Genomic DNA, 25165 nt, shown 5'->3' with positions numbered 1-25165 from the left:
CCAGTCCTGCCCTTTTTTCTGTTTGGCTGCCTGGTCTCCTTCCTGCTGCCTCGTCTGTCGACTGCCTGGTTCTGATTTTTGCCTACCTCACCAGATCATGGACGTTCCATCATCGCCTCCGTTACCCTACTTGCACTGGCCCTGCACCCTGTTAACTACTGAGAGGCTTACCCGTTGTGTAGGAAGACAAGTTCCGCTGGTCCCCATTTACCACTTCCGGGGAACGGTGTGGTCTCGGCCCCCTGCACTACACTCTGTTTTGCTTCTACAAACTCAGCCTTGAAGCCAGAAAGAAGAAGACGAAAACCCACAAAACAGGTACCCGGCGCTGGAGAGAGATACAGCTTGACAATCTGTTCTGTGGTCATTTATTCCTGTTCCTTCAGAGTTGGAGGATTTGGTGGGTTATTTCTGATGAGAAAGGTTATTCTGGGTAAGTACTGTTTGGATGAATAGCATCAGGGGTGAGAGGGGCAAATATATTGCAGCAAAAGTCAAGATATAATCCTCTATTTGGCATGCCATTTTGCAATTCAACTGGCTTAGTTTCAGCTGATTTATACATAATTTTACAAACTCTCTAAGATGAAGAAACGGTCTTACACGGTGGTGGGGGGGGAACCATTCCCCAAAGGTATATTATCATTCCTAACATCTGAGAGAGGTTGCAATATTGCTAATATTTTATGAAGGCGTCTGCTTATATGCCACCACTGCCCAATAGATCAACAAAATGGTGGGAACCTCACAAAATCTCCGACACCTTGAGGCAGAGCAATATAGAAGAACAAATGGTGGTGTCAGGATCAAGAGAGCAACTGATAGAAAAAGGCAGACGGTAATGGGTCAATTCATAATTTTATTTTGTTTAAATTTGAATACAAATTATTCATGAACATTTTTAATTAATTCATTTTTTATAATAAAAAACGCATCCTAAATATCAAGCATTCATACATTCATTCAGCTAATAAAGGTCCTAAAACATTTAGTTCAAGTTATTTTACAAAATTTAAGAAAATGTAAATTCAATTCCATTATTTTGATAATAGTTGTTCACTCCAGACAAAATATCATAGATATATTATCAAAATATTACATTTTCTTAAATTTTGTAAAATAACTTGAACTAAATGTTTTAGGACCTTTATTAGCTGAATGAATGTATGAATGCTTGATATTTAGGATGTGTTTTTTTTATTATAAAAAATGAATTAATTAAAAATGTTCATGAATAATTTTTATTCAAATTTAAACAAAATAAAATTATGAATTGATCCATTACCTTCTGCCTTTTTCTATCAGTTGCTCTTTTCATCCTGACACCACCATTTGTTCACCACTGCCCAATAGGCCAGATAGAAAATATGAAGGACCTGTTTGTCCCTGGCATTCTTTGAAATCAACCTCGTACAAATTAAGTTGACGTAATGGATTCTTGTGCAAAGCCTTGGTTTCAACAGTGTCAAAGAAAAGGTATCGAGACCGAATGGACATGTATTCAATCTGCACCTACAGCAGTGCAACAGCTGATAATGCAGCAGTTATTTTCCAGCACAAAAACTAATTGTGGAACAGTCCAAGCCTTATTTGTGTGCTTGCACGGTGACAACAATCCAAAGCAAATGCAGAGTTTGAAGAAAACTTCCTGATAGCAGCTGTCAGCCCTTCACTCATTATGACAGATTGCACCAAGTTTGGGCAATCTTTGAGCAACTTGCAACATCTATGAAAATCAGCCCAGTCTGTAGGACTAAGAACACCCATGTATAGCAGTATGAACGGTTTCTCTATTAACACCGAGAGCTGCAACTATGTGGAAACAATGTCTTGAGGCATGAAATATAAGGTTGTGGAGATCATTTATGCAAGCTGATTATGCACAGAACTTCACTGCATGATAGGAATGAGACTGAAAGTCTTCGAGTACTGAGCTGACCTGGTTGTCTTGAGCTGTTGATAGATTAATTTAACAGTTGGACTTTTGTTTACTGGAATGGTTGTGTCTTATTAAATTATGTTGTTTCAATAATGGCTACTTGCATATTCTTAAAATGTTTTCTCAGAATATCAATTATTAAACATGAAATTAATTTATTTTATTTCGCAGCTAACGAAAATCAACCTTGAGGCACAGAAGGTAGAACAGAGTTTGAGAGATGATCTTTCCAACAGTGTGTGTAAGGCTGTGAGTGATGCTGATCGAAGGAGAATCATGGAACTGGAGAAGAGTGTAGCAGAGCTAAAGATTGAATCATCTAAGTAAGTACCCAATAAACCCAATTTGATGACTCACCACAATGATAGGATTGAGCCATTTACCTCTGACACATTAACATGCAATCAACTCCTAAAAGCAACTCCGTAGCGGGTCACATTGTTCGACTAATTTCTGCAATTGAACAAACTTGGCCAGTATACTTTTTGAAGCGTTCAAAAATACCCTTTTACCCTTTCCTGTCTGCAGACCTGCCCCTCTACTCCACTCACATTAAAAACTGTCTACTTTGGTGTCCTGTTATCCTTGCTGTCCAGCGTGCATACTGGAATACCTGCCTGCCTGCCTTGCCATTAAGGTAACTTATTCCAACAGGAGACAATTGGGGATATGGTGCAAAGGGAGTGTAAGTGCACTTTGCCCAAAGATGTTTCATGATAACTAAAGAGAAAAACCATGCTTTGTCTGTTTCCTACGAATTTCTTAAAACTGTCACAACCAAGAAAAGTTTTATTTGTGAAATAATATACATAATTAAATTCAATGCATCACTACGCAAGTACAAATCTGCCAAACCAAGATAACAAACAATTATGGAACATACATGTTAGCGATTGAAGAAGGGAGGGCTAGACCCCTATAAAAATTGCTAAGTTTGACGGAGTGGTGCGAGCCTCTGGAGAGAGCGTGCCAGAGATGAAAAGAAAGGTGAATAGGACGTTGATTTATCGGTCGCTGGAGGCGGGGACTAAGAGTGGAGAAGGAAAGTGGCATGAAGGAGAGAAGGAAGAAGACAAGGTGGTAAAACAGCTGGATGAGGAGGAGGCGGTGGTGAGAGATCAGCAAGAGGTGATAAAGCTACATGGAGAAAGGGTACTGCAGAAAGAAAGGCTACAGGAGCAGATCAGGAGGAGGGATGGATGTTCTGAAAGAGAAGGGATTGTTTCGACTTAAGACAGTGGCGAGATAGAATGGAAAGAGATCCACAAGAGGATGAACTGACAGAGAAGGGAGTAGTAGGACTATTCGAGAATGGTAAGGAGAGGAAGTACAGCCTGGGCAGACCAAATCAGAGAAGGAAGACACCCCAGACACACTACACGTCTGGTTGGCCCCTTTGAAGAGGAGGTGGTATAGGTGCAAGGCAATGAGAAGGTGGCAGAGAGAGGAAGGGCCCCATAGAGTGGGGACAGCCAGATATGGAAAGTGGTTGGTATTCAGAAGACCGCTAGGCCAGAGATAGTGGTCCTGCCTATTCCCCCAAGACCCCAGCTATCGAGCCCCAAAAGTTCAGAAACCTAGGGAGCTGTGCTTGGTGACATCTATCCGCATTCTAGTAGGTATCCAGATTTTGGCATTGCAATTGTGCATCCTGTGGAACCAGATCCCATCGAGGAGTTGATGGTGAGAAGTGCAAGGGAACGCTTAAGTCCTTCCATACTGTAAGTGGCAAATCTCCCCAGTGGTTTGCTAAAAGGGGAGACCTCCTTTTTTGGAATGCAGATATTTTCTCTGTAGTACGTGACTGAATAATAGTAAGAGGAACTGTCGTTTGGTTGGTTTTCCTTGAACGGCAAAAGATACTGTTGAAATAGGGGCTCAACCAGAGGAACATCTTATCAACCGTATTCTTTTTATTTTGCAACAAAACTATAAAATAAAATGTACAGCACTTGAACAAGATGTGTCTGGCTGATGATTGATCTATGTCCTCTTTTTACGTCTCATCTAAGCAGAACACATGACCTTCCTCACTCCATCTAAGAGAAACGTTCTCCTCCACCCTACGACTGCTTGTAATCTTGTAGTACAAGTACATGTGTATTGCTAGATGACAGATAAAGTGTCTCAAGTGGGTTATGCCTCATCTTTGTTTCTTTTTCAAATTTTCTTTCATGTTTGATAAGTTTAGAATCTGATTTCTACGTTCCTCAAATCCATTTTCACACTGCTTCCATTATCAAATTAGAACACTTTATGTTCGGCCTGTTACAGTCATTGCAGTTGGAGAAATCATGCAGGGGTTAAAAGCACCAATTGTCTAAGTGACATCTGCCATGGAAAAATCCTTAAGGAATGTTCCCTGTGCTTGGCTAATGCAATTACCTCAATCATAAATTAGACCTTTTCTACTGGTGTCATTCCAGAGTTATTGAAGGACACATGCATTACACCCATTATTAAAAAGCCCACATTTGGCCCAGACGATCCTGCGAATGATCGCCCAATGACTAAGGTAAGCTTCCTTCTTAATATTCTAGATAAAATTGCATATGCCACACCGGCTCATGCCTCTGAGGGAGATGCAACGTCTTCTCCTAAACAGCAGCCTCTGACATTAGTTTGCTCTCCATTTCTAAATGTTGCCTGCACCGGTGCTTTCTCAAAACAACTAGGATGCTCATTGAGCTTGAGGCTCCGTCTGCTCTGCATCATTTCCTTCATCCACCCCGTCCTAGTACTAAGGTGGTTGTGGGATTAAAGTCAAGTGATGCATAGAACTTGGAAAGTCTCTCTCAATGTTTCCATATGAAAAAACAGTTCTATATGAAGGGAAATTAGAACTGAAAAAGGTTTTCTTGGAGCTTTTACTTTTCAGACCAGGGATGGATGTTCAGCCTAAATGGTTGGGAAACGTTTTCTCTATTTTCCCTAAAGGGGGGACAGATGCATGGCAATAGGTTATTAGGGTATTGAGTATCAGGGGATCTTTTCCATGGGCCGATGGGGGATACCATGTCTCATTCAATGAAACCATGACATCTCCCTGGTGGTTGTCTCCTCCCATGTGATCCTCTGTCATTTAGCCATCCCCAGGGTCAGGATTAGGTAGCGGCTGCCGTCCCCTGGCCACATGGGAGGAAGTGACCGCCGGGCAATCGGTGATGACTTAATTGGATTCATCACAGTTCACATCTACCACAGGAAGTACCCGAGATCAGTTGTGGGCCAATACCATTACCAGTTCAAAGTCCTGCTGTTTAGTCTATCTTCTGCACCCATGGTGTTCACCAAACTGCTGGCCCTGGTGGTTGCTCGCCTCAGGAGGGAAAGCATTAAACTCTTTCCTTAACTGGACGACTGGCTTGTCAGAGCTTGCTGCCCAGAGCATGTTATGACACATTTGTTCCACACCTACAGTGTGTTGCACAGCTTGTGCTTTTCCCAGAACTTCAAAAAAGTCTCAGATTTAGCCGTTACCAGTCTTTCCGGTTCAATGGGGCAGTCTTGGACACTCGTCTGGGTAGAACCTTTCAGCCCGAGAATTGCGGGTCGAACATTTCCTGGATAGTACAAGTCCTACATCCCCAAGAACAAGTGCCAGCGTCAGCCTTCCTGCACTTTTTGATTCTCATGGCCTCCTGCATTCTGGTGATTCCGGAGGCCAGACTGCGCATGAGGTTGCTTCAGTGGCTCTTCTGTTGCCAATGGTCTCAATTTCATGGGCACGTGACAGACCGGTTGCAGTTCTCAAGCAGTTTTACAAGATGTATGTGGTGGTCCCTGCAAGAACCTGTTGAACCCATAGCCTCAAGTAATGGTGGTCACTTATGCGTCCTTGAAAGGATGGGGTGCTCACCTATCAAATCTTAGGGCAAGCAGTCTGGTCTCCCTTCAACTTGCTGGAACTGAGGGCGACCAGGCTGGCCCAGATTGCATTCAATGGGGAAATTGGTACTGGTCCTGATGGGCAATACAGTAGCCATGCACTACCTCAACAAACGTGGTGATGTGGGTTCCTTGCCGCTATGCGCAGAAGCAATGCATCTGTGGTTCTGGAGAGCAACGTGTCTGTGGTGGTTTATATTGCTGGATCAGATCATGTGATGGCAGATGCCTTGGGCAGGCAGGCAGGCTTTGGTCTCCCATTTGTGGGAGCTCTGCCAGGAAGGTCTGGAGGAGGTCTACTCCTGCGTAGGTACTCCTCAAGCAGACCTCTTCACTTCCAGTGTCAACTGTGAGTTGTGCTCCAGGGAATTTTGTCAGCGGGGTGCTTTGAGGGACACGTTGACATTTGACTCTACGTTCAACCTACGGTATGTGTTTCCGCCAATCCCTGTCATTCCACTGGTTCTCAGGAGATTGCACCTTTTTGGGACCACGTTGATCGCTCATGACTTGGCTCAGAGAACGTGGCATTCAGAGTTGCTGGATATGTCCATTTGCTTTCCCATGCTCCCCCCCCTGCCCCCCCCCTGAAGAAAGTGGATCTGCTCTCCCAGGCAGAGGGGTGGGTCCTCCACCTGAACTTCAGCCGCTTGAACCGTCATGCTTGTCTGCTGGGAGACTGAGATAGAGGGAGTGGACTTGTTGGACAATGTCTGTGACGTACTTCTCTCAGCTTGGAGACCCATCATTCAGTCTCTTTATGCCTGCAGAAGGCATACACTCTTGGCTTGGAGCTAGGAAAGGTATCTGGACCCTTTAAACCTGTCCAATATCATATTCATTGGTTTTTATGATGTCCTTGCAGCAGTCAGCCCATCAAATCAGTGAAGTGAAGGGGTATGCTATCTGACTCTTTAAAAGGACCCCTGAGCAAGGCTCTTTCCACACAATTCCCTCTGTTAAACACTTTTTACAGGGATTGTATAATCAGTTTCTGCCACACCAGCTTGTGGTTCATGCTTGGGATATGAATTTAGCATTGACATTCCTTATGGGTGTTCTTTTGGAGCCCTTGCATTCATTTTCTTTTTTAAATTACTCCCCCTTAAGTTGATTCTCACGGTTGCCATCACTTCTGCAAGATGGGAGTGAGCTCTAGGCATTATCTGTTAAACCTCCCTATTTGGTTTTCTCCAAAGAGAAAGTAATGTTGAGAGTGAGACCTTCCTTCCTCCAAAACGTTGTCTCAGAATGCCACTTCACTCAAAAGATCCATCTTCCAATGTTTTTTTCTCTACCTCACCCTTCCAAGGCAGCGTACTGGTTTCTTCAGTTAGACCCGGTGTGGGCTCTCCGTTATTACGTCTCTAGGACAAGGAATATTAACAAATACGACCAGGTTTCTGTTGGTTATCTTGGTGCCCATACTTGCAGGGCTGTGACTAAACGGACCCTGTCAGGGTGCTGGCAGAGCTGTGGGTAAACAGACCTTATCAAGGTAGATAATTCTCTACATCTCGGAATGCTATGATCTATTTGCAAAGGATGTGCCTGGCAGTCCCAGTCTTGGACATCTGCCAATCAGCAAAATGGGCTTTCCTGCACACGTTTGCAAAGCATTGCCCCTTGGATTCACTTTCAGGACAGAATGACAGCTTTGGCAGGGCATTCCTCCAGCGTTTTCCTGTCTTAAGTTTTCCTGCCGCCAGTTTCTCTCCCCCCCCCCCCCCTCCACCTTTGGCTGTCTCTCATCCTGATACAGCCCTGTCTCTGCTCTACTCTTCAATTTCTGATAGGCTTGATGTTCTTGCCCCTGTCATGAAGATCTGTTTGAAGTCCAAAGCCAAGTGCAATTCCTGGTATGACTCTGACCTAGCTACACTTAAACGTAAGTGTAGGGCAGCTGAGAGGAAATGGAGGACTTCCTGTTCATCCTCTGACAAACTGGCCTGTCGCCTGCTACAAAGGCAATACCGACTGTCTGTCCTCACCAAGAAGCGAGTCCACATTCAAGCTCGTGTCTCTGCGGCATCTAAGAAAACGGCCGAACTCTTTAAAATCTGCAAGGAGCTGGCCAACCCTTCTGCAGTCTCTACCCCTCCTTGTGCCTCCCAGGCTCTTTGCAATGCCCTTGCCTCTCACTTCATTTAAAAATCCCAGGACATCCTGTGCACCCTCTCCACCCACACTCCTCCTCTTCTCTCTCCACCTGTGCTTGCTGACCCTCCTTTAGCCACCCTCCCACCATCCTTCTCGTCCTTTCCTCTTTTCAACCCTGACAAGGTTGCTAGACAAGTCCGATCTATGAAAGCCTCTTCAAAACAGGTTCATCCCTGTTCCTCTAAAACCATCAAGGACCACATTGACACCCTCGCTCCGGTCCTTGCTGATTTTTGCAACCACTCCTTTGCCTCTGGATCTTTCACCTCCCCTCTGAAGCACTCCTTTGTGCATCCTCTTCTCAAGAAATCCACAGCTGATCCTTCTTGTCCAGCTAACAATCGCCCAATTTCCTTTACTCCCTTCCTTGGCAAACTCCTGGAAAAGTTGGCCATCTCTCAGCTTAACCTTCATTCCAATTCTGTTGGCTGTCTCCATGACCACCAGTCTGGCTTCAGAGCTGTCAGGAGCACGGAAACTGCTCTCCTAAACATCCGTGAAGATCTGCTCGCCAACCTTGACTCTAACATTCCCTCTGTCCTCATCCTCCTCGATCTCTCTTCTGCCTTCGACATGGTCAACCATACCATCCTGCTCAACCGTCTCTTTGAAAACCTAGGTATCACTGATCAGGCTTTGGCCTGGCTGGCCTCTTTCCTCTCAGATCGACCCTCCCAGGTCCAAATTGGGTCCTTCCTTTCATCTATATTCCTCTCTACCTATGGTGTTCCCCAGGGGTCTAACCTCTCGCCCTGGCTTTTCAACCAATACCTGGCAAATCTCGCCCACTGCATTGCCATTTTCTGCTCAAATTTCCAGTGCTACGCTGATGACACTCAACTCATTTTCAGGCTGCCCTCTGCCACCTCCTCTCCCTCTCTCATCTCTGATTGCCTAACTGCCATTCACGATTGGTGTGCCGCCAATGATCTTTGTCTGAATGCCAGCAAGACGGAGATCCTCCTCATTGGCACACCTCCACCATCCTTTCCCCTCACTCTCTGGCCGGCCTCCATTGGCCCTCCTCCTACCCCCACCTCCGAGGCTAAGAACCTCGGGGTCATCTTTGACTCCACCCTTTCCTTCTCCGCCCACATCTCTGAGGTCTCTAAAAAGTCAAATTTCCGACTGCACCTCCTCAGAGGTACTCTGCCTTTCCTCCCCCTCCCCAGAAGCTCATGGTATCTCAAGCTCTGGTTTTCTCTAGCTTGGACTATTGTAACAGCCTCTTTCTAAATCTACCTGCCTCTACTCTCCGCCCTCTGCAACTAATCCAGAACAGGACTGGGAGACTTGTCCTTGGCCTCAAGCCCTGGGATCGTATCTCTCCAGCTCTGAAATCTCTTCACTGGCTCCCAGTGGATGCAAGGATTAAATTCAAAACCCTCTGCATTGTCCACAAGGCTTTCTGGGGCCTGGGTCCAAAATACCTTCAGCTATCCCTCCGCAAATACCTCCCCTCTCGAGCTCTTCGCTCCTCTACCTCCAACTCACTCAGGGTCAGTCGTTTTTCTAAGAAACGAGCTGGGGGTAGATCTCTGTCTTCGGCTGGGGCCTCCCTCTGGAACAGCCTCCCTGCCACTCTAAAACTTGAGGAGAACCAGCTCCGGTTCCGGAAGCACCTCAAGACCTTCCTCTTTTCTTCTGCCTTCGCTCCCCCTCTCCACCTCTGATCTGTTCTCTCTTGGCACCGTGCACCTGGCCACCCTCTGTCTTTTGGGCCCAGGTACCTGCTCATCCTGTCACCCTCCCGCACTGCCTCCGAGCCACCCCTTGCACTGGGGTCTGTATCTGTACCCATACAGCCCCCCCTTTTTCTTCCTGCACTTATCAGACCTACCCTGTCTGCTGCCTTAAACCTAGCACTTGCAAATTGCTGGCTGCATTACCACTGTTTGTTGCTTTTATTATTTATTTATTGTTATTTATCTGTTTCTCCTCTGCTTCGCACCTTCCACCTCTCCCCCCTTCCATGCACTTTTCCCCTCCCCCGTCTCCCATGCACTTGTGCGTTCTCAATGTCACTGGGCCTAGTAAGATCGCTGTTTTGGTCTCCCCTGTTCCCCTCCCTTGCCTTGTCACGCTCTGAAACACTTGTGTACGAGCGCGATAGAAATAAAATATCAATCAATCAATAAGTGCTGTCCTTTGCTCTCCTCCCTCCTCCAGATCCAGGTTCTGTTATAGGAGACTATGATAGATGAGCAATCCATGAGAGGAAGGAATTCATCAGAAGAATAAATTACTTACCTCCCAGCAATGTTCTTTCTGATTGATGTTCCTCCCATGGATTCCTCATCGCCCTCCCAACCTGCCCCTCTTTGGTGATTCACTTGTACACCATTGGTTTAACAGTCCCTCAGTGTCGGAGTGCTATGGGTAAATGGTGGAACTTGAGATCACAGTTGTGGTGCCACAATGTATACTGAGCCCAACGTCATGTTCGGCGAGCAGCGGTTAGAGGCGTTGGGCGAAGTTCCTGAAGAACAGCAGTGCTGCGAATACTATAATATAGATGAAGAATCTGTGAGAGGAACATGCATCAGAAAGAACATTGCCAAGAGGTAAGTCATTTCTTTTTTGCTTTGGATGAATGCCAATACATACTATGGAAATGTTAAAGAAATAGTAAGGAACCCTCATGGATAAGATAACTTAGTGTGGTTATCTAGGTACTCCCTGTACCTTAGTGTGATCAAATCGTTTAACATAAAAGTCTTGAATTTATTCTTACGTGTCTGTCCTTCCATGGATGCCATATTCTAGCAATCAAACTTCAAACCTGATGCCAACAGAAAGTTTAAGTCTATTCTTCATTCCTTTAGCCTGAGGGCTAAGCTTAAGCTACAACAACAAAAAAGATCAGCCATCTTCTAGAAACACAAATATATCAGATGCTTTCAAGTATAGATTGCTTCCCTAGTTACTCACAGTTGACTTCGCGACTCTATTATTTCCATATTATTAATAATTCCAGAGCCCTCCCCTGGCTTCTGGATGTAACAGGTTTCTCTGTGAACTCTTGTTCATAGTATAGTTGATTTCCTAACCTCTAGTTGTACACTCTTTTCTTATCTGTTGTTACAATGTGTGACAAGGTAGGTACTCTGACATTGTCGATAGAGGGAGGGGAAAGACCTGCCACCCAGTAATCCCGGGCCAGCCCTGGCTCTGATGGCAGTTGTTAGGAACCTGGTTTCTGTCACTTCCCCTGATGCCTGCATCCCACAACATGCGTTCCCACGCAGATACTCGTCAGTCTCTTTCTATGTTTTGTAGAGACTATGAAGCAGACGAGCAACTGAATAAGAACCGCGACGAGCGAGCCACGCCCACACCAAAACCACTGAGACAAAGACAACTGTGAATGCTAACAACCCCTGAAGAAGGAGGGTAGTGGACGTCCTGCGCCGGTAATCCAGATGCACAGCAGGGGAAAGAGTGTAGCTGCAAGACTTACGCGGCCACTGCACATGGAGCGGTTCGACTCAGCGCACCAAAATAATTTATTTGGATTACCTAGACCACGAGGGACACGTTATTGGATCTGTGACCCTCCGACCCCTGACAACCATCTTCCTGAGCCCAGAGAACCAAACACCAGCTGCATACTGAAATAATGCCTGGCGAGGTCCGCAGTGGGTGCTCTGCAGCCTAAACAAACGGAAGGAGTGGGCGGGGTTTAGCCACTGTTAAAGACTTCTCTTTGCACATTCACCTACCAGAATGGGAAGATGCAGGCCCGGCTCCAGCAGGGGGTGCCAGGCCCTCCCAGAGCCAGCCTCTTGCCCCCCCCCCCTAGAAAGTAGGCCATGTCAGTGATGTTCTACACCACTGCTAACCGAGGGAGTGGGGGGTGGATGTCACTGTAAACATTCAGCAACAACCTCAGAGACATCATTCTGAGAGGCTGAATTGCAGAAAGCCTGGCCAGGATTTGTTTTCTTGTCCTAGACAATGATTTATGCCCCACAGCCATAAAAGTACAAATGGCCAGGGAGATGGAGGACTATTCACACCTCTAAGTGAGGTAGCACACTTATTCAAGCAGGCTGCCTACAACTATTTTCTCAAACCTAAAATCACAATTTTGGTTTCTGTCATTTTAAAATATCTTTATTATTTGTGGTAATATAGTGGTTTTTCACATCATGCTTAATAAAATGGTTAACTATATCAAACACTAAATGATAAAGTTGCTTGAGCAAAGATTTCTGCAGAAGGTGCGTCAATTGACTGGGGGCCCTTACAAATTACATTCAAAGTATATATTGTGGTGCATTAACTACTTTAGTATAAGTGAAAAGATAAGGTTGGTAGGAACAAAAATATAATTCTGGAGGGGAGAGTGTAGTAAAATCAAAAAGTGATAAATGCAAAGCTTTGATTTAAACATGATCACTACCGTTGCTCAGCGCAACATTCCATGCCATAATGCTGTAATATGTCTGTGCGATTACAAAAGGGGACAAGCCATTAGCACATTAATTTTGGTGCTGCCACCAAAAGGTGCAGTTCATTCTCAATTGGTAGGCCGTGTTCCATTTGCTCTGGAACACAAGCAACCATATGAATTGTTAGGCCCTGTGGTCTAGCAGTTTGGGAAGGGCTTCTGACATTAGTGACGGGGCCAAGGCTGATATGCAAACAGTGGTATGGAAGGCTGGGCAGAGCAATGACAGTGGTTCTAATTGATTCAGAGACTTTTTACCTATTAGGTACAACCAGAACGCATGCTGTGGAACACAGATAGGATGGCAATAAAAGGCGAGGAGAAACACACATCCTATGGGTGTGTCTGGTCATTTACCCACCTAACGACTAGCCATGGCTATGTCAATGCCTCACCACCAAAACCTAACCTTTCTAGAACACTTTGAGCAAGCCCCCGCACAAAGTAACACCAAACCTATTGTATCGGGCCTGCCAGTGTTATGTCTAAGCATTCTTTTGAGTGTTTAATTACTTAATTGCCACTGTAAATGAGCTCTTGGTGTAGTACAATTCTCTTAATGTGTGTCTTCAGCCAGTTAATTTTTATAAGCATATTTGTCAATGCCTCTGTGACTTGCACTGAAGTCCTGTCTTAAGCAATCACAAAGCCAGCAGTGTTGGCTTGCATATAGGTATTACCAGACATTTGCCAGGCAATGCCATCATATGCCCAGTTACTGGCACCATTTTCCAGCTGTTCCCATTTTATGGCCAGGTGGTACCTTTATGGCAGTGCCTGGCAAATGCCTATCCATGCCAAATCAAAAGCCCAAGCTGTTGGCTTTGCCAATGCATGTTAGCTTTTGTTTGTTTCCCTATGTGAATGTGTATATGCCCAGATGTGGGTGCCTTGTTTGCTATGCCTAGGGAATCAATCTGCACCTCATTGAGCTGGTCCAACAAGGCCCTACCTGAAAACGATAAGGCTATGTTGGCAAGTATTGACCAGTTTCAGATCTTCTCATGCATACTTACCAGTGGGGCTCCGACCTAAATAGAATGCATCTTTGTTTGGAAGCCGAGTCTACTCTGACAGAACGTTTCTTGATTCAAACTGATAAGTACTGACGTGATATCCTCATTCTGTTTAAGTAACTTTACAGAGTTTGCATGCAAACAAAATATGTCATGTGTGTTGTGAGATTTGTTTGGAAAGTATGATGTAAATCCTAGGTGCTGGGTGTTTAGGCAGTCCCGGAATTGAAACATGTTGTGGGCAAAGTATAAAAGGTGTACATCTTTTATAACTATTAAACAGTATTTAAAATGTTCCTAAAGAGTGCAATCAGAGGTGGATTTAACATTTGGACAAGGGACAAATGCCAATGTCCCCCCTGCTCTACTCTCTCCCCTCAAATACAAACAGCAGGCCTGATCAGGCCATACAAGTGAGATCTTAGCTTTTTAACGTGTCTCAGAGGCAGATTATTTACCACAGGAAGTGATTAGAGATAAAAGGTAAAAAGGCAGTGGCCATTGCTGTGGCACTTTAAAAAAAATATATATAGGGTTTTAAGAAGCAATTTAAGTGTAGTTCTCATTCATTAATTGCTATGCGGAGCTTGTTGGTTTCCATTCAGGATGGAGAAAATAAAGCTACAGTCATAGGGGATCATTTTCCAGGTCAAGTGGAGTGGAAGAAGTGGCGCTAAATGTATGTAGCTCCACTTTTTATGAGATGCAGGATTTTGTATGATTTGACAGGTGAAGTTGGAGAGCAGATCAGACTTAACAGCAAATCCAATTGGTATTCCACCAGCATGTATTTTTACGTTGGCGGAAAACCAGTCTATTCCTATGGGACCTGCCTGACCTTTACACCCGGAAAAAGCAGGCAGAGTGCAAAGGAATCCATTGTGGATGTCTCCCACAATCGTTAATTGTGGAAGTGATTTACACTTTTCCAGACACGTAGTGGTAAAGAGCAAAGGCAATTTTCACCTGTTTTTTACTCTTTACTTTTCCAGTACTTGGTGGAAACAATTAAAATGAATGAATGGCCCCTTTTGCAAAAAAGTGCCAACAGGAGAATTCCCATCTGTGCAATTTAGGATTCAAAACGAAATGCCCCCCTTAATCTTTTCATCAACATGTTACTACAATGATGAATACATTGTCAGGTTATTTTATCATGTGACTTGTGCATTCTTAAAGTAATCTGTATGCAATTTAGTATTATTTTAGGTATTCAAAGCCAAACTTCAACACATATTTGTACCAACTTGAGCCCGGTAGATGTGTGATCAAGTATCTAAATTTCAGGCTAGGCTCAAATTATGGCTTTACCCCTTGAACAAAATGTGTGATCCTGGGCATATTTTTTTTATTTCACTATGCCTTACCTGTTAAAATGTGGTGCCCCTAGAAGGGATTCAGTTCGCATTATAAGCTATTAAAAAAAGCCTCACTCATGGTTTTATAGATGGCCAGCACAGGGATTAGGACACACACACACACACACACACACACACATCTAACTTTGAAAATATCCGGGCCACATTTATTGAACACAATTGTCATTCACTAGCAAATCAAAGTAAACACATCAAACAAAGAGTTATCATGGACAATTGCATATTATACCCATTATGTAAACAGTATGTACCAGACAATCATGTACAGAGGCACGCCCCACTAGGAGCGATACCAGGAGGCCGCAAACCCCTCATCCAGCACTGTCTGCCACCTGATGCAGCCCCTTCAGGGCTAGCACTCCCTTGCACTCAACTCAAATGTGCTGCAAAAATGCAACAAAAAATAACATTTTGTGTTTAATATTTAATTTTGGACATAAACCAGAGACATTCAGGATGGGATAAGTGTAGGGGTTCAGTTGGACAAGAGGGGGGGGTTGTGGAATGGGTGGGTGAAGGGAGGATTGTATACCTGTGTATGTTATTGGAGGATATGCTGTTGTGCTCGAAATATTGTTAAGATCAACAAGACTACCTGTATTGATTGGACATGGTATGTTCTGTTCTTGAAATTAAAAGAAGTTTGAAAAAAATGTAATTTTGTAGGAAACAAAATCTCCTATTCCTTGCTTCGGTTTTCTGGGTAAGGGGGTCTATCTTTCACAACAAGATGGAGGGACCACAAGCATCTCCTCTGGGGCCTGCTGGGAGAGTAGCCACAGTGCTCAGGAAGGTATTGTTGGGCGGACACCATTTGAGATGGTACAAAGACTGGGGGCCCTCACTGCTCAGCGTAGTAGGAGGGAGGAGGAGGAGGAGGAGGAGGAGGAGGAGGAGGTGGGAGGAAGCGGTGGAGGAGGTGGAGGAGGAGGAGGGAGGAAGCGGTGGAGTGTGAAGGCTATTATTTGAAAAGTGAATGCATTGTTTTTGTGAGTGTAAGGATACTGCAGTGGGAGTGGGCATGTTTGAGTGTCGATTGTATAGAGTGGCTATTGTAAGGAGTGTGTGTGAAGCGTATGACAACATGGCGAAAGGAGTTTGGCTGTGTAGTGGGAAGAGGGTAATAGAGGGAGAAAGAGTGATATTGGGAGGAGGGGTGTGGTGGTGGGGGAAGGGTGTAGTAATAGCGGAAGGAGGCATATGGTGGTAGTGGGATGAAGAGTGTAGTAGTAGTTGGAGGAGGAATGTAGCACTAGCAGGAGGAAGAGTATTACTAGCGTAGTGTAATGCTAGCAGGGGAGGAGGACTGCAGCAGTAGTCGTGGGAGGAGGAGTGTAGTACTCGTTGCTGGAGGAGATTGATAGTGGGATAATAGTAGTAACGAGAAGGGGAGTAGACATGAATTGGAATGGGTAAAGTGTTAACAGCAAAGGGTGGAGGTGAGCGCTAGGAGGGGTGAAACTTCACAGGGGAAGCAGAGGTATGGAGGTGTAAGAGGAAAGGTCTAGTGGTGAGAGTAGCAAGGAAGATATAAGTGTGGGCATTAGGAACTCACCTGACAGAGTAAATGCAAGGCACAATCTCAAACATTAGAATACTGACCTTTTGGATAGAGCAGCGACAGCTAGTAAGTCCCTGAGAGAGTTGAGACTCAGATAGCCGGTATATTAAGAAGACCTCTTTAGTGTACGACAAGCTCATAGACAGCAGGGTTTGCTGTTCGGTAGAACTAACCTGGGGTTATAGACTCCTTGCTTAGGGTGGGATTCCACAGGAGAGCAGGGAGAGAGGGACAGCCCTAGGGCCCACAAAGTAATAATTAAAACACTTGAACCATCCTGGGGCCTCAGAATGATGTCTGTACCATCTGTAACAAATGTCTACTTTTATAACGTCTGGATTCCAACTTTGGTTTCATAATTTGGGCCAACCATCTCAAGTCTCTTTAAGAATTCTCATTATCAGCACCAGTCCCTTAATTCTGTTCATTAACTTTTTTCACAGGTCCCTCTGAAACCCCTACTTCCCTTGACCCAGCCTGGGCAAGGGATTGTACCATCACTACCCCAGGCTATGGACGGACCTCACGGGAACCAGCCACTGCATGCTCAGAAGAGCTTTTAGGAAGGGGCGCTATGCAATCTGCAAAATAAATTGATATTAAAACAGTAGGTTGGATACACCCCAATGTGTTACCTTCTTCATTCTATTGTGACACATACACCAAGGTGAACTTTTTGGGATCCTAATGGGGACCCCTTATTATTTATAAAAACTCAACACAACTCGCTAAACATTTCCCACTGTAAACAAAACCCTCTTCTCTGTTCCACTTGTGTGAGTTATCTCTGAGGGATCTGCCCCGTCAGTCCACCCTCCCTCAGAGGTAGACCCATTGGGTGGAACTGACGAAACAGACCCCTACTTCATACCCAGCACCACCTATTGTGGGGAAAGGGCTGAAGATGGCCCCAGTGGGGTTCCACCCCCTAGGTGGCCTTTCACAGGCCACCACTTGTACTGTCCCTATCATGTCCACGCTTTTGGACCTACAGACACACATGCTTGGTAAATTAGAGCACAGCGGGTCGGGGTTGCTGATGTTATTAGATCTTTCAGCAGCCTTCGATCTGCTGGATCATAAAATCTTGCTCGAAAGGATGGTGCCTGTCGGAGGTCTATCCAGCAACGCCATCTTTTGGCTTAAATCCTTTCTGGAGGGCCGCCAGTCTTGTGTTTACTGGGGTGATCAGGTTTCTGAGCCACAGACTATAACCTGTGGTGTTCCTCAAGGAGCTTGTCTTTCACCTTTATTGTTTAACATCTATATTCTACCATTGTGTGTTGAGCTGGAAGCCCTGGGGATCTTTTTCTGCAATTATGCAGATGACTTCCAGTTGGTAATAGATATAACAGGGGACTATGAAGTAGATCAAGAAACATTGACTGCAGCATACCTCGTTATTAAACAATGGATGTCAACGAATTGGCTTTGTTTAAATGCGGCTAAAACGGAGTTGATGCTCTTTGGTTCTAAATATGCACAATCAAAATTGAACCAAAAATATAACCGCTTTTCCATCGAAGGCAATCAAATTAAGATTGTACAGAAAGTCAAGACCTTGGGCACCTATATGGAGGAAAGTCTTGATAGTGAGGCACATGTCACCGCCGTCTCCACTAGTGCTAACTACCATCTTAAAGTATTGAGACAAGTAGCCCCGCTTATATTGGTGGAAAATTGTATAAAACTAGTAAGAGCAGTGATTCTGCCACGTGCTGACTACTGTAACGCCCTACTTGGAGGAGCCAATAAGGAAAAACGTTCAGCAGCTGCAGAAAATACAAAATGCAGCGGTACGAATCATCTTTCAGATGAAAAACTCTGAACCTACCAGCACTGCCAGAAGGAGACTCCATTGGCTCCTGGTGGCTGCCCGTATTCAATTTAAACTGCTCACCACATGTCACAAATGTATCTTTGGCGATGCCCCTGCATACTTGAAGGAGAGGATTAAAATCCACCAACCAAATAGATGCTTAAGATCTAAGGAGGGTCTCCCAGTTGGTAATACCACATACTCACAGGGCCCATGGACTAGGGCGGGCGTTTCATGTGCAGGGCGCCCAAGCCTGAAACATCCTGCCAATCAGGTTACGTAAAACCGAGGATCATCATCTTTTTCGCAAACAGCTAAAAACCATCCTGTTTAGCTAAGACTGTCTTAGCATCTGCATCTTCCTCTGTCTTTCGGCGCCTGGATGCCCACGGGCTTTGGCGCCTTACAAATTCAAATAACATAACATAACATGCCACGGTGCACCATAGCACTTTCATATCCATCCCCACTCCCTTATCTACACTCATGCCCAACTCTACTCTGCAACTTAATAGCAGGCACTATAATATCAATAATTGAAGCTATAAATATAATTTAAAACCTACTTACACCTATACATATAAAAACAAGGCACAAATAGTTTTAATAGTATATAGGAGTGGCTGCTGCAGGCAGCCACCCCCGTTTCAGTACCTGTGTGATTGCTCTCCTTATAAAAGTGGGTGGGATTGGATGGGGTTTCACTCAGGAGCTGTCCTTGTGGTGCCCCGCCCACCACATGGGGCTGTCTCAATCAACTCTGCTGCTTTGTGGTTGCACCGATTTTTCTTTGTGGCGGCCCTGTACCCTGTGGGCTGCCACACTCACTGCGGCACCTGCAATCCATCTGATATTTCTTGTTGGCCCCAATGCACGGGGGGCCGCCCACATCACCATTATGCCTGCGGTGTGTGGTTTCTTCTGGTGGTATCCCTGTTGATATGCGGACACCGCTGTCATCCTTGCAGCGTAACAGTCACCCCTCCCACACCATCTTCTCTGTATTCTTTGTCTTCTTTTTGTCCTATCCATGACTTTAGATTCTCACAGACGTCTCGCAACACAACATTCTTGACAGGTATTTTGAAACGCAAACCCATTCAGGGTCCTTTTCAAAAAGACTGTATTCTTAATCTCCTGGTAGGGGGTCTTCCCCTCCAGTTTCTTCAGCAAAGTGTCCCACCTTCATCTGACCTGGTGTCAAGTTGGGTGGGTAGGACCTGTGTCTAGTCTCTTCAATACCTTACCAGCTATTCTGGCAAGACCTCTGACACACCCTTGCCAGTGCAACTGTTATACAGTTCTAAATAAATGCATTACCTCTCCCGTGTATCCATTGAGCAGATGAAAACACATCTCTTTCCTCTCCGTCTTCACCAGTCACTGGAATGTTGTTCCTCCTTTTCTAGAGCTGGGCCTGTTGCTGGTTCTCTAATCCAGCCCAGGATTGGATCTTCACTGGTGTCTGGTTTCCCTTTTTCTATTCTCTCATGATGTTTCATCTGAAACTTGGGGTTATTATTACCTCCCTTTAGGAATTGGTTGGTTATTCATTCATTTTTTTATTTACGAGATTGAATCACTGAAGTGATTTTTACAAGTGACTAACGGTACAGTCATGAAATGAAGAAGTAAAAGTGGAAATGAAGAAAAAAAAGAAAAATTAAGTTACAGTAAAAAAGACCTAAACAATACACTTCTTTTGAAGACAGTCGACAGTAGTCCATACTCACGTAATAAAGTGTTGGTCTCGAGCAAGGACTCTATTACTTATTGATAAAAATCGGGTCCAAAGATTTTGCAGCGGGTATCACCCATGATGGTCTGAGACCCCCTATTAAACGTGCCCACCACAGCTCTCCTTCTGCCAAATGCCCTTTATCCAGATCGTAAGTCAAATACTGTGTTCTGCAATGCCTGGTACCTGGGCAAAATAGTAAAAGATGTTGCAGTGTTTCTGGGCTCGTATTTGTGTTGCAAAAGCGACAACTGTTGGTCAATGTGATTCCTCTATGTTTAGGATCTCATTTGATGGCAATATGTTCAGCCTTGCCCACAGAAGATGATCAAAGTTTTCTATTCGGATGCTTTAATAGGAACGGTTGTAAATCATTGAGTTTTCTGACCGTTGGGGGCAGATGCAGTGTCAGTTTGTAGTTTGCAGCTTTCTCTAAGGTGGAGATCCAGTTCGTCTCATCTAGAGGTTTTTTCGTTTTGGTTGGATTCAGTACAAGTTCTTCGATTGAGCTGCCACATTCAACCAAGTTTGCTTTACAGTAGTTTTCCAAAAGAGACAGCATTTTGCACTGTCCTGAGCTCATCTCCTCTTTTACTAGAGTGAAGATTGCTGGGCTAGCTGGAGCCATGATTTTTCGATAAAGCATAGTGCTGTTTCGCGCTACAATTGCCTCAAGAGACGTTAAGGACAGTTTGCGTCTAATTAGTACTATGGCCGTGGATTTTGTAAGGTTGAGAATAGATCACCAAAACAGGCTTTCTAATGTAGACCAGAGAGCTTTCGGGAGAGACGCCATAGCTTCTGCACCGTATGTGATTGTAGGAATCACTTTTGCCCGGTAAAACTTTATTAGGAGTAGTGTAAAATGGCCGTATTTTCTGTCCTGAATTTTGGCTTGAGAGATTAGGTTTCGCATCTTTGCATGCAGGTGTAGTTGCATTGCATTTTCTTTTTTGGAGGAGTCGATCAAGACCCCTAGATATTTAAAGTCAGAAACTTGTTCTACTTCCACACCTTCTAAATACCAGGTCGGTATCTTTGTTTTAAGTTTGTTGATTTCAAGGTCGTTAGCTGCAGTATATTTAGAGAGTGCAGCAAGCTGTTGTTGCAGACCTATTGTTGTTTAATCCAGTTGGATTAAGTCGTCTGCATATAAAATCCTATGGATTTTTACTTGGCCGATTGCTGGAGGGAAAGATCTTGTCTCAGCGTTAGCTTCCTTATAGTCACCAAAATAAGCCAAGAAGAGCGCCGGGGTGAGTGGACAGCCCTGTTTTTCTCCTTCGCCTGTTGGAATCTCAGACGATGGCAATCCTCTGGAGCTCAGCTGGACATGTATACTGGTGTCTTTGTGCAAAGCTAGCAAGGGGCCCAGAATCTCCTGCGGCCAGTTGCAGCTTACTAATTTCTTCCAGAGTTTGGATCTATTGACAAGGTCAAAGGCCTGAGTAAGGTCGATGAAGACCAAATAGATTTTCGGACTGCCTTCCAAGACCTTTGCTTTCAGAATGCTGAGGAACATGATGTTGATGCTGGTGCCTTTCCCCTTCTTGAACCCAGATTTAAAAGGGTCATCAAAAGGGGCTCTTTTTGCCCAGAATTGAAAGTGTTTCAGGAGCAAGCTTCCGTAGACTTTGCCAATAACATCAAGCAATACCACAGGGCGTAAGTTCTTAGGATCGTCTTTACCACCCTTTTTAAAGATGGGTACAATCACTGATGATGTCCACGATGGCGGAATTTTCCTTATTACCACTTCTTTCAAAAATTAGACTCCGCAGTTAAGCCCATTCCGCTGGAGAAGATTTTAAATTCTCGTTGGTTAAGCCGTCCGGCACCAGAGCCCTTGAGTTTTTCAACTTTGATATGGTTAACATTAGATCAGTGATGTCATGTAGATCGACCCAAGGGGCTGTTGCCTGGACAGATGTAGGTTTTGGCTTTGGGTCTGGAGATTTAAACAAGTTTGAGTAGAATTTTATCCATGTAGACTCCCCAATGCTGTTGGTCAGGATTGTGTCTGTAGCTTTACCCAAAGGTCTTATCAGCTTCCAGAACTCTCGGAAGTTACTATTGTTAACTTTTGTTAACATAGCCTCTGAGTCCTGTTGGTAAAGGGCCTGACGATATGCTCTTAGCCATGACGTGTAGCTCTTTAAAGCCTCTTTTGCTCAAGCTCTGTTTGATTCTGTGTTGTATGGTAGGGCTGTTCTTTTAGCTTTACGGACCATGTTGCGGTTGGACACCAAAAGGGCATCAAAAGGGAGAGTATTGCAAGACTCCTTGTTGGCCTTCCTCGTAGAGGATGAGTTTGTGCTTCTAAATGGTTTGAGGAGTGGCCGGTAGTCCACTTTGGTAAAGTTTTTCGAGTTCCTATAGGATTTTGTTATGGCTTGGATGTTATTCTGAGTCAGCCGTAGGTGATTTCCGTTGCCTGCTGGTTCGACATTTGCAGAGTAGTAAGAGTTATATGGCTTTGGAGATGACCATTCTAGATGCAGCAGGTTGTGATCACTTTGTATTGTTTGGACGACATTTATTTCCTTTAAATTGGGAAGAAAAGATTGAGAGGCAAAGATGTAATGAATCGGTGAGTGTGACAAACCTCTCTTCCATGTCAGTGTCTTACAATTTGGCACCAAAAATGTAGCTGTGTTAAACAAATTTCTAGTTGACATTAATTTTGACACCTTCTTCCCACGTAGAATGGCCTGAGTGGCTATAGTGTCTTTTGGCTCGTCTATGCTCGGAGAACAATTGATCTTTAAGTCGCCGCAAAACAGAATATCCAATGCCTTCAAGTCAGAGTCTGAAAAGTCCAATACACATGACATCAGGTCGAACAGCACTTCAGTTTGGATTCCCTTTGGATTCCAATAGATGTTTATAATCACGAGGCACGAGGAGTGGAGAGATTCAGTTCCTGGATCTATGTGGGACCGTGGGAGGAGAATCGCTAAAACAAATTGTTTTCCGAAGGACTTTTTCAAACTGTAAGCCGCTTCCCAAGCGGACTGCAATCATCAGGCAAAAAGTAGGCCGACCTTTTTCTCCTGACATTGCAGGTGAGAAGGCTATTTCGAAGCCATCTAAAAGTGTTTTTTCTTTGAGCCACAGCTCCTGCAGGCATAATATGTCGTACTCTCCTAAATTGATATCTCTGGGGACTGTTAGATGGAGAAATCCCCTGGTATTCCAGCATGCTAGCGAGAGGGGCAAAGTAGGAGGAGTGTTGGAGTCCCGCGTTGGTGGCTATTTGTGAAGTCTTGATTTCAGAGCTTTTGGGAGCCACGACCACGATAGTTTCTGTAGGTCTGGATTTTGCGGATCAGCTTTTACACGGGCTATTGATTCTCGTACTGACTCCAGTCATTCTTTTGAGTTTTTAGATGGTCTTTTTAGGCGATGAGATGGATCGGCCCTTGTTGCCGACAAGTAAGCTGTGTCCGAACTGTGACATGGTGGAGTCCCTGCTTGAAGCCTAACATCTTCTTGACTTACCAACCCTCTGTCTTGACACAAGCGGGAAGCTTCACTAGAATCAGGTTGCATTCTTCGATCCTGTGGGTGGCTTTGATGTTGGTCCTGTGCTGACAACCCGTTGTCGTTTTTATTTAGATGTCAGCTCGAAAGCCTTGCTTATAAAGATGATCAGAAGCCTTTTTTAGCAAGTCATCCATCCTTTTTGATGTTGTATACAGAAAGCAAATCGCTTTTTCCCTCGTGAGATGGTTCAACTGTTATTAAGTCTTCCGATTGGATGGATCTGAGAGATGAAAGGCTGTGCATCAGGTTCAATACGATGCGTCTGTTCAACACCATGTATTTTAAGTTTCCCGTTCGTTGGCGCAAGTTAAAGGTGGGATCTGTCTTGTTCTTGGCTCGCTCCTGATGGTAAGAGTGGCCTGTGTATTTGATGGAGAGGACCCTTGAACGGAGTGATGGCTTCGCCTTTGAGAGTTTTACAGGCTTGATGGGCCATGACCATAATCTGCCCTAGATTTGGTCGAGTGTACCCTCGAGATGTATTTTGACTATCAGTGTTTAGTTCTAAATTCCGGGACCAGGAAGGTTTGTTATGCTCTTGGCTGTGAGGCCTGGAAGTTGTCATTGGAGAGTCTGGCAGGTTTTTAAATCGATCGCTCAGTGATTGAAAACTGCGAGGGTCAACTTTGACGGTTTGCTCCGGCAACGGCTCACTGCTCAGTTGTTGCACTTCTACTCTTGTTTGACTGTCATTAAGACTTTCAAGGTGTTGACTCAGTTCCATTGTTTCCTTGTGAGCAAGGAAATCTTCCACCGTGTGAGGAGAGCATTGTTTGAACAGATCCTCATCCTGAGGGTTCAAAGATTCTTTTGCTTTCAATCCTTCAATAGGGCCGCCTCTGCCCTTTTTTTTGGGATATTCACTGCTGAAGGAGCCGTGGCCGCCTTTGGCCCCAGTGACACTGGTTTGGGCGCGGTGGTGAATTTTAAACACACTTGTGGAGGGTTATCTTTGGTGATACATGATGGTGTGGAGCTTACACTGCCATTTGCAGGCAGTTTGGCCATTGTCGATTTTTTCACGTTGACCTGTCCCTCCAACTTTTTGGCTGGAAAAAGAGGCAAGCCGTCCACGCACAACACCTCATTGTCCAGCGGTGTAAGAAGAGTTTGGGTTCTCTTGTTATCCAAATGCTCCACCTCAACCAGAGGGCAGGTCGAGAGGTCCGTAGACTTCAAATCCCTCGTATTGAGGGAGTTTACTTACAAGTTTGAGTCCCAAGGGTTTGTTTGAGTACTTAGGTCTGTAGTTGACTGCACTCCTGGGTTTGTTTCTTTCAAGGTATTTTCGGCCAACCTTTGTTGAAAAGTTCATATGCATCAAGGTGCAAGAATCTATTTTTCGCAGTTCCAAGGCATTTATATACCCCTCTAGGTAAATAAGCTTGGAGTTCATCATTGCGAAGATTGAAGTGTGGTCCTTGAGAGAGTCATTAATGGCTTTGTACAGCTTGCAGAATGGCGCCAAGGCTATGGTGACTGATGACATGATTGCAAAAAATATCCATTTTCTTTTTGTAGGAGTGTCTTTGGCAGTGCTGTACGATAAGTCACTCGTCCTTCTAGAGTTGGAGGTTCGAGGGGACGGAGGGATCAAAACAGGACGTGAAGGTTGTCGGAGATTGTATCGTGAATGACTGAGTGAAGGTACCGCCTCCAAAGGCTT

General features: G+C 44.7%; 1 protein-coding gene across 4 annotated transcripts in view; it reads left to right on the top strand.

Moving 5' to 3' along the window:
* Positions 1-25165, top strand: part of CEP290 (centrosomal protein 290) — a 3224991-nt gene that overhangs the window by 1506499 nt on the left and 1693327 nt on the right. For all 4 annotated transcript variants that reach the window (XM_069629332.1, XM_069629331.1, XM_069629333.1 and 1 more), the window contains one exon: positions 2111-2262. In XM_069629332.1, coding sequence (XP_069485433.1) covers positions 2111-2262 — 152 coding nt within the window. The remainder of the gene's footprint in view (positions 1-2110; positions 2263-25165) is intronic.

Source organism: Ambystoma mexicanum, chromosome 12 (assembly GCF_040938575.1).
Source record: "Ambystoma mexicanum isolate Mex_15411 chromosome 12, UKY_AmexF1_1, whole genome shotgun sequence".
NCBI classification, from domain to species: Eukaryota; Metazoa; Chordata; class Amphibia; order Caudata; family Ambystomatidae; genus Ambystoma; species Ambystoma mexicanum.
The sequence above is the reverse complement of the archived record's forward strand: the minus strand, read 5'-3'. Positions and strand labels throughout refer to the sequence as shown.